General features: G+C 33.3%; 1 protein-coding gene across 1 annotated transcript; it reads left to right on the top strand.

Moving 5' to 3' along the window:
* The first annotated feature begins 94 nt into the window (after positions 1–94).
* On the top strand, positions 95–14,573 carry LOC128206780 (adenylate kinase-like). The gene is made up of 6 exons (XM_052909477.1): positions 95–261; positions 3,077–3,122; positions 4,160–4,231; positions 4,989–5,107; positions 7,476–7,643; positions 11,134–14,573. The coding sequence occupies exons 1-6, from the start codon at positions 178–180 to the stop codon at positions 11,353–11,355; spliced, it is 711 nt and encodes a 236-aa protein (XP_052765437.1). The 5' UTR covers positions 95–177; the 3' UTR covers positions 11,356–14,573.
* Positions 14,574–15,902: the final 1,329 nt, after the last annotated feature.

Here is a 15,902-nt window from a genome sequence, read left to right as displayed (position 1 = left end):
GAAGATTCTACAGATATTAGTGCAATGTAGCCATAATTATTTCTAGTCTCTTTTCATTAGTTATTTTTCTTTCGGTTTAAAGATTAAGGTGAAGGTCACCCAGCCGGCAATCGTCAACGTGACATATTTTGACATAAACAGGACGTTTTCTTAGCAAACTTGCGCTTCAATTCCGCTATGGCTCCAATCAAAAATTTATCTGCAGCACCCGGCGTTAATGCGATTCTCCTGGGGCCTCCCGGATCAGGGAAAGGGACACAGGTAGATTTTTTATTCTATAGATTAAATTCCTCTTTAGTAAAATGGCTCCAATTTTGGCAAAAAAAATTATATATTGACAATAAATGCGTTCAGCGTCACAACATGAGATCATAATCGAAGCCATTGTTCATCATTGCATCCAACAGAATAATATATGAAATATGAAAAGGTGTACACAATCAACAATGGTGACGTATAGTCTAAAATAGTAGACGTGTTATACGGGATTCTTCCAATCCCTAACGTCTAAACGGGAATGTGCAAAAAACGGGGGTGTTTTAAAAATATTGAAATTGTTTTAAGTGAAGTATTTTATGGTTGAAATTGATCATAAAGAGTTATATTCATATTTTACCATGTAAGTGAAATGTTATTTTGCACTAAACAAGCATTTAATGCATTAAAACTAGTTGTTTACCTTTCGAATAAAACGAAAGTTGACTGACACAGAAAACAATTATGCGAAGGGGAACAACTCGATACAATCGTAATAACTCGGCCTCCTCCGACAAAGCTTCGAGATAGACATCGTTATACAATCGTAACAACTCGGCCAATGCCGAAATGTTCCGAGCGATTTAAAACTGTGCCCTGAAGCCTTGCAGGTGCCCTTCATGTATATATCGTTCTGTTTTGACAGAATGAAATGAAAAAAAGCCGTCAAACTCATAATTATAAGTTGGATATTTATTTTGTGTGTACGGAACTAATATAAAATAACATTATCTGGTAATATTTCTTGTTTTTATGATATTTTATAGACTCTATATGCTTTAACCCGGAATCCTGATCGGAACAACTACCCACTTTTGATACTAAACAATTTGTACGTGAAGGATTTGCCATATCAAAAATCTAAAAAAAATCCGCCAACGTACAATTATTTGGACTATGGTGACGTAATGCACCAGTCAATTGTAACCACAGCCCTAAGGTCCGGAGAATAGCGGGGACTTTGACTTTAGGGCAAGCCAAACCCAGGTACAATTCCTGCCCTGCGTGAACAAACTGCTGGTAAAATCCCAGCCAAATGCCCACGCACCCCAGGGACCCGTGGTATAGTCCATATAAACAGCCGCTTCAGAGTCTTGGATAATTTTTGTGTTGGCGACTCTTTGCGTCCATATACCACTTGTTGTTTTCCTAGCCAAGATCCCAGCGCTAAGTATATTTAGCGCAAAGATAACGCGCACCTGTTCCGGTTAAACTCCACTAATAAAATGTGCATTTGAAATCAGGTAGTCATCTTCAATTAAGGGCATCAATATTTGATAAAAATGTGAACACATATAAATAAGTTTTTTTAAAAGGTTTAATAAAACAAATACATTTATTTATATATACTAATCAGGAAAACAGTCAAAAAAAAAATCAACGTTATGAATAATGTATCAAGAATATTGATGTCCCAACAGGGGAGTTCACTGCGTAGGATAAATATACTAATAGTGGCTAACCCAATATGGCAGTGAAAAGTTGACAGAAGCCGATCAGCGTCAGTTTATCATGGAAAACTTAAGTTATAAATAAAAGGTATTAGCCAGTATATCATTTATGTGTCCCTTTTATGTTTTCTTTTAACAATTCAGTGTTGTTGTAATATAATAGTCTAATATTTTATTTTACACTGGTATAAATAACTTGTGGCGTTATAGGGAACACAATAAATATCCAAATGTTAAAAAACTTTCCCTTAACGCGCATTATTGTGGCTACCTGTGGTAAGGCCTATTTCCCGCTATATAAAACCACCACATTCACCTTGTCCAAATAATTGTAAATAAAAATAGCTTTGCACTGACATGGTTAAATATGAATATAAACCTTTATTATCCATTTCAAACATAAAATACTTCACTAAATATAATTCCCATATTTTTAACCCCCCCCCCCCCCCTGGTTTTTGCACAAACCCGTTTAGACGTTAGGGATTGGAAGAATCCCGTATAACATGTCTATTATTTTAGACTACGCGTTCACCCGCCACTGCGGGGCTACCTGAAAGGTAAAAACACAGCCAATTTCCCCGGCTATCCCCTGTATATCCCATACCTTGGGGCCGTGGTTACAATTGACTGGTGCATAATAACCATCAACTGTTTCCCAAAATGGAATTTCAATGGAATCTTTCACAGTAAGTTTGGAAGGAATTAAGCAGGTGTCATATCAAAATGAGCAAGTCCTGATAAGTATTTATATACAAGTGTTAATAAAAATATGAAGAGGGTGAACAAAAAAAGTTAAACAAACTTAATCATAAATCATGGCACGTTATGTTCCTATAGATAGTCCGTAATGTCCCAAAATATGGTCTGTTATGTCTGGTCTGTAATGTCCATGGTTTGAAAGTCCTGACACCAGAAAGAGAAGTGATGAAACAATCCATTTCAAGACCCATAGTTATCATATTGTTTGAACACTGAATTCAGCGCAAAAACTATCGTATGTCAACAACAATTGGGTATCTACTTATGCAGAATGTATTCATCATTATGCAAATTTTTTTTTTTTCCACTATACTCCTAAAAAAAGCAAAGAAATGACGGTGACTTCCACAACTTTTGGACTGTTTTCACTGTGTTACTTTATAAACCCACGCATTGGCTACTTTATTCAGTGTGCTCTTGAGTACCTGCAAATGTTGTTCTTTACTTTCTAGCATAATATTTGAATAATTTCAGTCTGTCACAGACTGTGGTGTGCTGAATTAAATAGGAAATGCGTCGGTCCAATAACCATTGCTATCACTCGTTGTATAATTTAAAAAATGAATTATTTTTATGGGTTATAAGTTACTCTTGTTTTTATTTTTCAGGCTCCACTACTTGCAGAAAAATATCAAGCATGTCATTTATCAACAGGTAAATATAATCACTAACCATAAAGAATTATGAACATTATCCTTTTGTCGTATTCATAAAGCAACGTAATGAAATATTTCAACTTTTAAAATTTGTGAATTTTCATATTTTTGGAAAAGAAGTTACCGTACACTCTGTTAGTTAGACCCACTTTCCTCCCTCACTTTGAGAGATAAAGGCAATGAACGCAGGTTTCATCCGAGGGTAAAACTGTTTACCTCACTGGAAACCCTCAGAGGTCCTCTGCGTTGCTTGCTAACCCAGAGTTTAATATTTACGGTCAATTTTATGACCCGGCTGTAGAACTCCGCGTCTGATGAGATTTATAAACAAGAAATATTATTTCTTGTTCAGAAGTTATTATTTTTAATCTTAATGTACATTGATAGTCATCAAGTTCTTACCAGTGACTTTTTTATATGTGTTTGTAAGCGCCTAATAAATATTGTCTTGACTAAGTAAGTTGAATGTTTTTTATTCTACGTTTTACAAACTTGTCTTGATTTAGTAAGGTGAATGTTTTTTATTTTACGTTTTACAAACCTACTGCTCGAAAAAGGGCGATCTGAAAAAATGATATTTAAAATGCCTTATTTTATTTATTTATTTCCGTCACTGTGATTTGGTAATAAAATAAATTTGTTGGGAAATCATCAGCGAAAAAAACATATGAACTGGAAAGATATTTCATTTTGGGTTCCCATTTTAATTCTCACAATAGAAATCTCCACCAAAATAATGTGTACCAAGGTCAAAGGGAGTCAGAACTTGTTAATTTCTGTAACGATTCATCGGAGCTTCTCGACCGCTTCAGTAAAGAACTGTGCACTGGGCTTACTCAATTTCAGGATATTATATAGCAGGGCTAGTTAAATGTTTTTCATACTAAGCACTTTGATGTGTAAGAATTTTGGGTTTCTCAATAAAACATATAAATTCAGATTAATTTATTTAAAACGTTTATATATATATATTCAATTTAATATGTGCTAAAGGATATTTGTGATACTTCTTAGGAACATTTTTGTTTTTGATAGGTGACATGCTAAGAGCTGTTGTGTCATCAGGGTCTGAGCTAGGAAAGCGAGTGAAGCAGGTCATGGACGCAGGTAAGTTTGTTTGTGTCCCTAGCTAAATAATTGCTGATATTACTTTGTGCAGCTTCATTTAGGTGTCAAACTTTCATTTCCAATCAATAACTTTTAAATAACTTGTTCTAGAGTAACCAAACTTGGTATGACATTAAACATTGATTTTGGGGTCATCAGGTCATAGGTCAAATTCATGATGACTTACTAGAAATATGATGGGCACCACATTGAGGCTACACAGGGTATTCCATTTATATATCTCCGTAAACGTGTCTATTTTTTAAAATTTATTTCTGGCACTCACTTATTAAACTTAAATATTAGAGATCACAATATTTCAATTAAGATATATAAGTCTGAGTATACAAAACTGAACAAACAGTCTAGGAATCTTAAAGTGGTTCTTGTAATAGGATGGGCTTAAAAACAACAACTATAGCTGTGTTCAGGGCAATTTTTTCAAGTCTTTTATTTAAACCTAATTAAAAACCATCTTTTTTTTTTCATTACTAATGACTGTAAAGTCCTTTTGTGTCGATTGCAATTGAAAACAATTAACATATTGATTATTTAATATACAATATACCAAAATGTCATGTGAAATGTCATTGTAAGCATTCAGGAGACTTTGCCCTAAACTCAGATAAAAAAGGCTTTGCAAATGTAATAAATTATCAGGAAAACCTTTTGGAAACTGAGAATAAAAACAAAACACCTTGATAATGGGTTTAATCAAACAAACATTAATAAGATTTTCTGCTGTTTCTTTTTGCAGGAAAGTTGGTTTCAGATGACCTCGTGGTTGAGATGATCGATGATAACCTGAACAAGCCGGAGTGTAGCAGGGGATTTCTGCTGGATGGTTTTCCCCGCACAGTGAATCAGGCAGAGGCTGTAAGGATGTTAATAATCTCTTAAATACTTAAAAGAAAATCAGTTCAAAGATAGTCTTCATTGTTCTTATTGTTACACAAAATAAATTACAGTAAAACTGCGATCGATCGAGGACACTCCAGGCACCTGTGCTAAAAACTGGAGTGTCCAATGTTTTGAACTGCCCAAGTTTGCAGTTTAGTTCGTTATGAAATTTCTTAAAAATGTATTTTCAGTTTGGGTTGTCAAACCAGTGTTCGAAATTCGCGGTAGCCCGATAGCCCGAGGCTACCAAATTTCAGCTTGGGCTACCGATTTTCCACAGAAACTAGCCCGACCGGGCTACTGTTTTTTCCTAATGTGATTTAAAAAAAAAACACATACCAATTAAACGCGTAACACATCGTATTTTTAATACGCAAAACCTTATTATTTAAGAATGCGTTCTTCAGGGCGACTGGAAGGACTAAGTCGCCTTGACAACGGCGAAGTCTGATTCGCCGAAATTTACGATGATCAAAAAGCTTATTGCTCTGCGATTCAGGGCTCAAGCCATGTGCTGAATGTTTGTTTATTTAATCAATGAATATAAACACATACGTCAAAATTAATTAACGCCTGAAGTGACAAGTTATTATCGATCAGTTTCTAACCAGTAAGTGTGTCTATTTATAGCCGCAGTCAAACTCTATGACGTCAATAACTCCGCCCATTATGTAAATTAATGGATAACATCGGCAGTTTCGACAACTTTGATGACAATGCAAATCAACAATGCTAAAATAGCAATATCAACATTGATATTTTGTTTATTTCGTTTAAATATATTTTATTTATTTGCTGAAATAAAAAGAAAGATATCTAAGTTTTTAATGCGAACACAAAATAACCATTCTATAAACATCGTCTTAATTTAAGACTTAAATGCACAGAAAACAGGTGCCCGTTTACTTCCTGACAAATTTAATCAAAGTGAAAGGAAAGCTGTCGGATATAGTACTCGTTGTCAGTGTACAGTACAGTAAGGTTCTATTTTATACCTTTGAATTGCTTTGCCATTTATTTTAAAGAACAATTATAGAAATATTGGCAATATAAACATCGATATATTTTTGTTGTTTCTTCCGAAACTTCAAAGTGAAACTGAAAGTTGAAAAGAGAAAAATGTCATTGCACAATTGCTGGTGGATATCGGATTTGACAAGGATGCATTGGATAACGGAACTTAAAGTACATGCATAATTCTTTCCATTTAATAAATGATATGTTCAGAAACTAATAAATGATATGTTCAGAAAATATTTTTCTCTTTTTATCACCTTTTTGAAAACTATTAGTTACTGAACTTTGGATGACAACACTAATATATGTATGACTATAATTTATTATTGACGCATTGTTCAGATTCGGGAACATTTATTGAAACTGGATGAATGTGCTTGATTAGATGATCAGAATTGTTGTGGAATCGTATTTAAACTTCCAAAAATTATTATGAACAAGTGATACTTTATAATATTTAAGTTTGGGCTAGTGAAATTGGTTTTGGGCTAGTAAAATTTCCTATCTGGTAGCCTGAATGGGCTAGTGGAATCAAATCCGAAATTCGTACACTGTCAAACTGATTGTTTACTTTGACACTGATTATATATATTGCTTTGTGGAAATCACTGATATATTCATAAATTATCGTATATTTAATGTGAAAATGTAAAAGAAAAAACCAATAAACAATCAATTAATAGCAATGTATTTTTTGCAATATTTGCTATTAAAGCAAGCAACATAGGATTTTTTTTACAGAGATAATGTTAATGTTAATCTGCTCATATGCTCTTATAATAGCAATCATGCGTAATGGTGATAATCGTTTTATTTCACCCATTAACAAATTGTCTTTCATCTGTCTGCAATTTTTACTATATGCAACAACTTTAACACCTGGCAATTTTTGTTTACACTTCCGGAAAAAAATCTGTAAAATTATTACCTCATGTTAATCCAGGTTTTGTGCATAAATTGTGTATATGGGACGAGCAATGTTGCCCTAGTTCTAGATTTACTGGTATATAAGTTTCAATCCATTATCAGTGTTATATAAAAATAGAAGGAATAATATTTGAAAGTGTTGATCTTGACAGACAGCCAGTTCACGAACGACCGCCTGATTGAACAATCACAGTCATACCATACAAGCAGGTCATTTGGCATAATGAAATAGGAAATTTTATTAGAGCTATTAATAAATAGTTGTGCTGAAGAAAACTTAGCTTAAACTGCTAATGAACTGTTATGATTTAGATTTTTAGAGAACCTCGGTCCACTTCAATGCAAACTCTATTTAACTATAACACACGAAATTGCTTATACTGTTTTTTCACTATTTCAGCTAGACCAGTTGTTACAAAAACGAAAGACAACCTTGAACTCAGTTATTGAGTTCAAGATAGACGATTCTCTCCTGGTTAAGCGAATCTGCGGGCGTCTGATACACAAATCTAGTGGGCGTTCGTACCATGTGGAATTTGCACCCCCAAAAAAGCCCATGACAGATGATGTAAGATTTCATTATAACAGTTAATGTTATTTCAGAGACCATGGCAGGGTTAGACACTAACATTTTTCACAAGGTAGTTCCTCAGAAGCCTGCAATGGACTCCTTCAGTGTTTTGTGATACTTAACCTTCTCCTTGAAACATTGTCAGTATAACCCTTTGATTGGTCATGTTTTTTTTCTGTCTCAATCTTATAATTTCCATATTTTTCAAAACTATTTTGGCCTTCAAATTTTATTTTAAAACCATAAAAAAACCTTTAAAAAATGCAAAAATACAACAAATTAAAAATCTAAAATACCATGCTAAAATCCCCAATAATCTGTCATTTTGAGGGAAATGGCGCAATAAATCACTTGACACCTCGTCCGAGATCGTTGCTAAGTTACGACACAAATGACAGAAATCCTACTGATAACAGACAATGCGAATGTCCGTCGGACAGTCGGACATGTCCGGTATATTTCCATTTTGACCGACGAAACTTTTGTTTTGGTCGGTCACAATGTCCGGTGAAAAAATACAGTCAGCACCGTTTAATTTTCGGAAAATTTACTTTCAGTTTCTAAATAAATGTTATTTTTAACTATTATATCATGATTATTCAGCGTGTTAATCCGTGTATCACTATTTGTAAACCCCGTAAGCCCGTTTCGACATGTTTCCGTAAAAGCCGATAAAACGCGAAAGGTTCAGATCTCAGCTCGTACTAATTATAATACTTTTATTTTACGGAAATGTTCGGAAATTACAAAATGTATTTATTTTCGGCGAAGTGGTTCCCGGCAATCGTGTTAATTTAAATATGATGATTAATATACCGAGCTGACTTTCTTTCCGCTCTGTTTAACATTACCAATAACAAGAAATCTACTTTCGTTTTTGCATGAATGTTGTGCCCGAGTTTGACTTGTAGTAAAATTCGTTACATTTTATAACTGTACTGTATCTTTAATTTAAAGATGAATTAAAAGAGTAAGATCTAGCTGTTCCATGGGTAGGCGAACCAGATATGAGGTTTTTTTGGAAGGCAAGGGAAGAAAAAAATTATGACATAAGATTCGAATATTGATTTTTTTTTACATGATGTTTAGATTTTTTTTGTAATCTATTATAGTACTGTAGGACAAATCTAACCAAAAAGATCTAAACCTGTTATAATGGGGAATTACAAAACTTATTTAAAAAAGAGGCTTAAAATCAAGGTTTAGGCTGATGTAACCGAATACTGTTTGTATCATTGCGACAGGTAAAAATTTGTTGCGACAGGTAAACTTTAAGTGTTTACCTGTCGCAATGTCCTATGAAGGAGAAAAAGTTTTCGCGTTGTCTGTGATAAGCAATATTTGATAATTGGCATCCAACTATTCAGTATTCTTTGTTAATCTAAACGACATATATAATAATGTTTAAAAATATAATGAAATAAATTTCCAAATTGTTATTAATTATTTTAATATGTGAGTAAGATGAAAATTGCTATTGGCCTTAGCTTCAATGTATAAAATGTTACGACATTTAATAAAATGGCGCGAAATATGCACACAATTCTGCCGTCGTCTGCACTTACACTGAATTAGACCTTTTTGGCAGTATGATTAATATATCAGCTGCTCTTCTTGAAGGCAGTTTAAAGATTTCACAAGCCATACATAATGTTCCTTCTGTTTTTATCAAGAACACCGACATTTGGCAATACCCTACACGATAATAACCATGACATATTTTCAGAACATCTAAAAATAGTAACAACCATCAAGTTTTTGTTTACATCACATCAATCGTCTAACTGAAAATCAAAGGGTTTTAGAAATTCTACCACTTTTGAACCAAAATCTACCTCGCTGACAATAGCAGAGGTTCACATGTTTGAAGATAAAAACACTCCATACAGTGGGAAATGGTTTTTCCCTTTCTAAATAAAAACATTCTACAGACTGGTTTAAATATTAAGGGAAAGGCTATACGAAATGTGCGCGAAACTCACTTTAAAACAGTCCACGTTGTCCGGAACTGCTCAGCCATTTTCGGCAAGCTTTAGAATGAGTGTTTACCAGTGATATTCCGCTTTTTAACATCACGATTTACGCAAGTTTAAAATTAAGGGTAATAAAGATTTTATGCTCATTTACCTGATGTGATCTTTACTTTTTCAAGTAGTCCGACAGAGTTTTGACTTAAAATTTCTTATAGTCACAGAGCACAAAACTGGTAGTCTCGGACTACCGGACTACCGTAAGTCTCGAACCATGCCATGGGGCCATCTGATACATGCATGTTTCGTGGAATTGCTTTTTAAATTTCTATTTCTGGATACAGTCAATGCCCATCGATTTGAAATCCCAGGGATTGGCTAAAATAACTCAAGCCTTGGAAAATTTGAAAGTGGAATGCTTACCTTCAGTCTAGAGAAATCTGTCCTTTGCATCTAGTTTGAGCCAACAAGGAAATGGAGCCAAGCCAGTTTGAGCCAACCGGGTTTGACTGTATTATTATCTATTTCAAAACTTAATTTCTCACCAATTTAGTTCAGATTTTTTGCCCTTTTCCAATTGTGAAACAAATTCCTCTCCCAAAATGAATGAAGAAAATTCACAATTTGATTTTTCAGAAGATAAAAATGATTTCAGCAAAAATGGGCCCCATAACACTTTTGTGTATGAAAATTGATTTTTTCTGAAAGGAACCAATTATATTACAGTTTTAATTCCTTAATTCTGATTCTTATCACATTCTTGTTCATTTTTTCCTACCTGAAAGGCCCTCAAATCCCCTTTCCAGTATGGTTGTAAAACACTGCTACTGTTGATATCATACTAATTGGCCCCATCTTTACAATAAGCATTTCATATGGTCACTTTCTCTAAATGATATTTTCATGATGTTATATTATCTTTTTCGAAAGAAACTGTCATATCAAGCATATTTTTTTTTATATTTGAAGCAAAAAATTCAATTGAATTTGTGACAATGATATTTATACCATATAGTAATAAATATCTGAAATGGTATCTTTTGAAGTACAGACATTGATAAGATGGTCCTTAGGGTATGTACATGTATGTGTGTTGTGCTTTTAAAGCTGCACTTTCACAGATTGACAACTCTTTATTTTTTGTCTTTGAATTAGCCAAAAATTGCATGAATTTCTGTGTTATATGAATTAAAGTTTTTAATATTTTCACTCAAAACTTTATGTTTCATTTATGGCTAAACACGTTACTAACACATTAAAAATGATATTATGTTGCAGATTTCCAAACATAAGAGTTCTGTTCTATTGTGAGTTATCTTATATGACTGAATTGAAAGCACTGGTACCAAAATCAGCTGATTCTGAGACAAAAAATGATAAAAGTTATCAAATTGGTCAATCTGTGAGAAATCTGTGAGAATGCAGCTGTTAGGGAACTCTCTCTTACAGAATACATGTTTGTCCAGAAGAGCTCTCTGAAAGAACTTAATTGGTTCAAACTTTCTCTTTCACTACAGGTAACAGGTGAGCCTCTTATGCGTCGCTCAGATGACAATGAGGAGGCTTTGAAGACTCGATTGAAGTCCTACCATGACCAAACTCGTCCACTTGTGAACTACTACAGCAAGCGCGGCATCCACACCGCTGTCGACGCATCACAGAAACCAGCCACAGTGTTTGAAGCCATCAGGTTGGCCTTTGAAAGGACTGCTGGAGTGCGCTTGAGGTCTAGCAATTAGTTATAACTCTTCCCTTTTTTGTTGGGATTTCACACCGCTGTCGACGCATCACAGAAACCAGCCACAGTGTTTGAAGCCATCAGGTTGGCCTTTGAAAGGACTGCTGGAGTGCGCTTGAGGTCTAGCAATTAGTTATAACTCTTCCTTTTTTTTGTTGGGATTTCACCAAATGCAATGACTGTACTTACATTCTTTTCAATTTATGCAATGATTCTTTTGCAGATTTATCAATTGGAATATTTATTTCCAAACATATTTTTAATGAATTTAATTAGATATTTTAAGAACATACCATTTTTTGTTTTACTAGTCTTTGTATATATTCATAATTTCACACAGGTTGTTTTCATTGAAACCATTCTTATAAAATGTGACTGTTTATAAATGCAGCTTCAAACCATCTTTGCTGACTAATTTAATTATTTGGAAATACTATTGAACTGTATTGAACTGTATTTTTACCAAATTCATTTTTTGTAATATGTTTTGTCTGGTACAAAATTGTGAATATTATAATATGTTTATTGTTGGTTGTTTGAAGGTACACAAGTCATGTAGAAGCGAATGTTAAAACAATTATTATTAATCATTTAACTAGGCATCTTTTTAACAATTCATTTGTTTCATACAAGTCATGAAGCTTTAAGAAAGCCAAATTATCAAAGTAGAATTCTAAGAAAGTGAGTATTATTTGTTCTTAGGCCTAAAACAAAAATATGTCTGTTTCGGGTAACCCGACCCATAGCTATAAAAATGCGCCGACCCTAACTATTTTTTTCCGTTTCTGAGCAAAAAAAATATTCGTTAGCGAATAGAGAGTTACAAAGGGCGAATAATGCAGATTTTAATCAGAATTATTGTTTATATGATAAAACAAAGTCAGGCAATGACAGTAATGTAGGAAAGACTGCCATGTGCAAGAAAACACGACAGATTTTGAAAGAAAAAATAAAAAAATAAAAAATCCCTACCTACCCTACATAGAAATTTTGGGAAGGTTACCCTAAACAAACATTTTTTTTTTTTGGCCTTACCAACCTCAGGACTGGTCTTTGCCTAACATTCCTTCCCATATATTCATTGTTTAACCTGAGATATTATAAAGTATTCTCATTTGCTCATGTTAAAATTCCCATACATACTAGAAGTTATAGTACTGTTGAAGATTGTTATGTTTGTAAGATCATCACATTTAAAGTGACACTCTTATTCAAAATGAATATACATGTATAACAAACATCAATTTTGACTGATAACTTACTTAATAATGTATTTATGGAACATACTCATTACTGATAAAAAGATTGTAACCGTGTATTTAATAGTAGAAAGAGCAAAATATTAAATGATTAGTAAATGCTTAAAGATTTACTGTTGTCTATTATAGTCTCATTAGGTAGAAATACTGTGTTTTATGCTCATTTCTTTCAAATTAAACTCAGTATCCTTCATAAGAACCATTTTTTTTTACATTTATTTGTCCTTTTGGGAATTTTAAACCAATTTTATCAACTGTGGTAAATCTTATTTGGGAGTAAGAGTGCATCTTTGAATGAGAACGTTTGTGGTACTTATCTGTTCAGCCAGTGATCAATGATGAAGTGATTATACTTTTAAATGGACAAGGTAAACCTCTTACTCTAGTTCTTAACTGCTTGGCATTAAAACTTTCAATAAGCTCTGATATATAAAATCAAACTTACACATGCCCTGAAAGTAAATTACATGTGCATAGCACAAAGGCTTGTGGGCATTTTGACATCTGTTTCACCACCGTATTCATTGTAGTGTGGTTATATTGTATTATATTTTGTCTCATGGTTATACAGGCTGGATATTATTTGTATCTAAAGGCTTTATGCCAAAAGAGGTAACTTAATTTTGGACATTACTTTATATGGATTGTTATAATCTTAAGTCATGTAAAGATAAAATAACAAATAAGGTTCATTGTTTAGTAAACAACAATAACTAATGTTTAATTTGTTTGTATTAATTTTATATTATATATAAAATGCCTTAGCTATTATGGCAAAGATTGCTCTTGCTTAAGTTACATTAACATTATAATGGTAATATAATATTTATTTCTTGAAAGACATTTTGCTCTGTTAAAAAAATTGGGGTTACTTTTTAGAATATTAGTACTTAAAGCTGCACTCTCACAGATTGACCGTCTTATATCACTGGTTCTCAGACATTTACGCAAAAATTGGCTCATTCTAAGACAAAAAATAAAAGATGTTGTCAAACAGTATATCTGTGAGAGTGGAGATTTAAAAATCTTCAATATACAAGAGATACATGTAATTCTGGTAATTTGGTAACTTAAACAATTGCAAGCTTACTTCAGCTTACTCATTGCACTGTGTGTGGTTTATATTGAATAGAATATTTTTGTAATGCCTTTTCTCATAAACTAGATGTCCCTATGTGTGTTCCAAAGATGTGTATTGCTGTTGATAGTGGATATAAATGCAAACTGTTCTACACTGGGGTTTTAGACAGGGTTTTTTAAAAAAATGGACCGGGTGCTTGGGTGGAAAGGGCATATTGTATAGCGCTGTCAATTATTTGAAAATTATGAATTTGATAGAAAATGATAATTATGTGTTTTTATTGTGTTAATATGAGGTTTCATTTGCCATCTATGTCAAGTTTGTTTGTATCATAATCATATTATAAGTTTTAATTGAAACAATAAATATATTTGTCAGTCTTAAGCATTTAATTCTATGATGGAAATATTTGTCAGTCTTAAGCATTTAACTATATGATGGAACCATTTTTTAGTCTTAAGCATTTAATTCTATGAAGGTAGAGGGGTACACATGCTGGCCTTCATGAGTACCGAATGAAGCTACCAACAAAAGAGCAAGGTGCAAAACCCTTTCATAAGCCTTTAACTAAAACACAAATTTTATACATCATATTTTAGTGCGACACTTTACAACTTTTATAACATCATTTGATTCAATATCATACGATTTTTGCGGGAGATTCTAAGATTAAAACGTCAGCTTTTTATAAGCATCCACCTTAATTGCTGCCACAGAAATAGATTCAACTTTCTATACCATCATGATAATAAAATAGGAAAACCTGCAGACTTTGTAGAAATTTGGATTTGTATCACATTCTCGATTGTATATCTCTAGCATATATTTGCAAGTGATCTGTAGTGTGTAAAAAGGAGGAAATAAACAAATGCATATAGAGTGGTCTTGTTATTTTACTCCTAATAATGTCCTTGATGGACGTTAAAGGGACAGAATATAAGTTTACACTTGATATTTCTTTTTTATTTTGATGCTTTATTATGTCTCACTCGTTTGACTTGAATGATTAAAACAAAAAAACACATTTGATTTGAGGACTGATAAAAGTATTACCGATATTGTGGAGCTTTTCAAGGGGGTAATTTAGGATTGCATTTAATTAAAAAATGCATCTATCAACTCTAGGGCTGAATGCGAAAAGGTTCTAAGTGACATTAAATAAAGAAGCAGATAGAACCTTTTCGCTTTCACCACTCGAACTGTAACCTAGTATATTTGGCCCCTTTAACATGATTGTGTAGATCAAAAGGGCGCCTCCTAATTATCATAACTGTTATCAGCGCCAATTTCAGCGTTTGAACATCACTGGAGGCTGCAGATAAGGTATTTTTAAAAAAAAAATGTTTCAGCGTAAATACCTATAAACCTTCAAATCATTATGATATCGGAAAATATTGTCCATATAAAAACCGATCGGATTTTTCCAGAGATAAGTATCTTCCATGGCCGAGAGTGTAAGATAGGTTCATTCCGACCCTCGCGCAGGGTGTTTTGCGGAAACTCGGTGAATGAACCAATCTTACACGAGCGGCTATGGTAGATGCTTTTTCTCCCACCTCAGTTAAACTAAATTGAGTTAAAATGTATTTTTTTGCTGGAACTCGTTTTTGCTTAGTGAACATAATTGTGTATGGATATGCGATAATTCGTAGTTGTCATGGATATGCGCACAGTGATACACAATATGTTAATATACAAATAGTTCTGAGGAGAGTGAAACATTATTTCTTGAAAGGTGCGTGAAAACTGTTTTATGGTAACATTTTAAGCGATAAATAATTAATTAGCGTTCTAAATATTGCCATAAGACAAGGTTTCCATGATGCTACAGAAGACAGTTTTCAACAAGGGAGGTAATTACTATGCGGCGACCATAAAAAGGAGTTCCATACGGGCATTTTATCTTCGCCCGTGAGCAAGATAAGAATTTCTAGCATTGTTAAATTATGGGATCTACTTATCTGAGGTGAGAAAAAATAATATTCGTTGAATTTTCATGGCCCTGATCGTGTAGTACTCATTAGCAAACATAGGCCATAATATAAGTTCCCTTCAAAACACAACAAACGCAACGAGATAATGTGACAAATGAAAACAATGGTAACATCAACAAGATATGGAAAAGTGCTACAGTAAACTGAAAGATGTACACCGTAATACATTGCAATAACTATTTGTAATTTTAACTATAGATTATCGCTTTGCATT

Source organism: Mya arenaria, chromosome 10 (assembly GCF_026914265.1).
Source record: "Mya arenaria isolate MELC-2E11 chromosome 10, ASM2691426v1".
Lineage (NCBI taxonomy): Eukaryota > Metazoa > Mollusca > Bivalvia > Myida > Myidae > Mya > Mya arenaria.
This window is presented reverse-complemented; position numbering and strand designations above follow the sequence as displayed.

Coding starts and splice junctions, on each gene's coding strand:
- LOC128206780 (XM_052909477.1), top strand. CDS start 178: ATGGCTCCAATCAAAAATTTATCTGCAGCACCCGGCGTTAATGCGATT. Junction 4,232..4,988: donor GAAGCAGGTCATGGACGCAG/GTAAGTTTGTTT, acceptor TTCTTTTTGCAG/GAAAGTTGGTTTCAGATGAC. Junction 7,644..11,133: donor AAAAGCCCATGACAGATGAT/GTAAGATTTCAT, acceptor CTTTCACTACAG/GTAACAGGTGAGCCTCTTAT.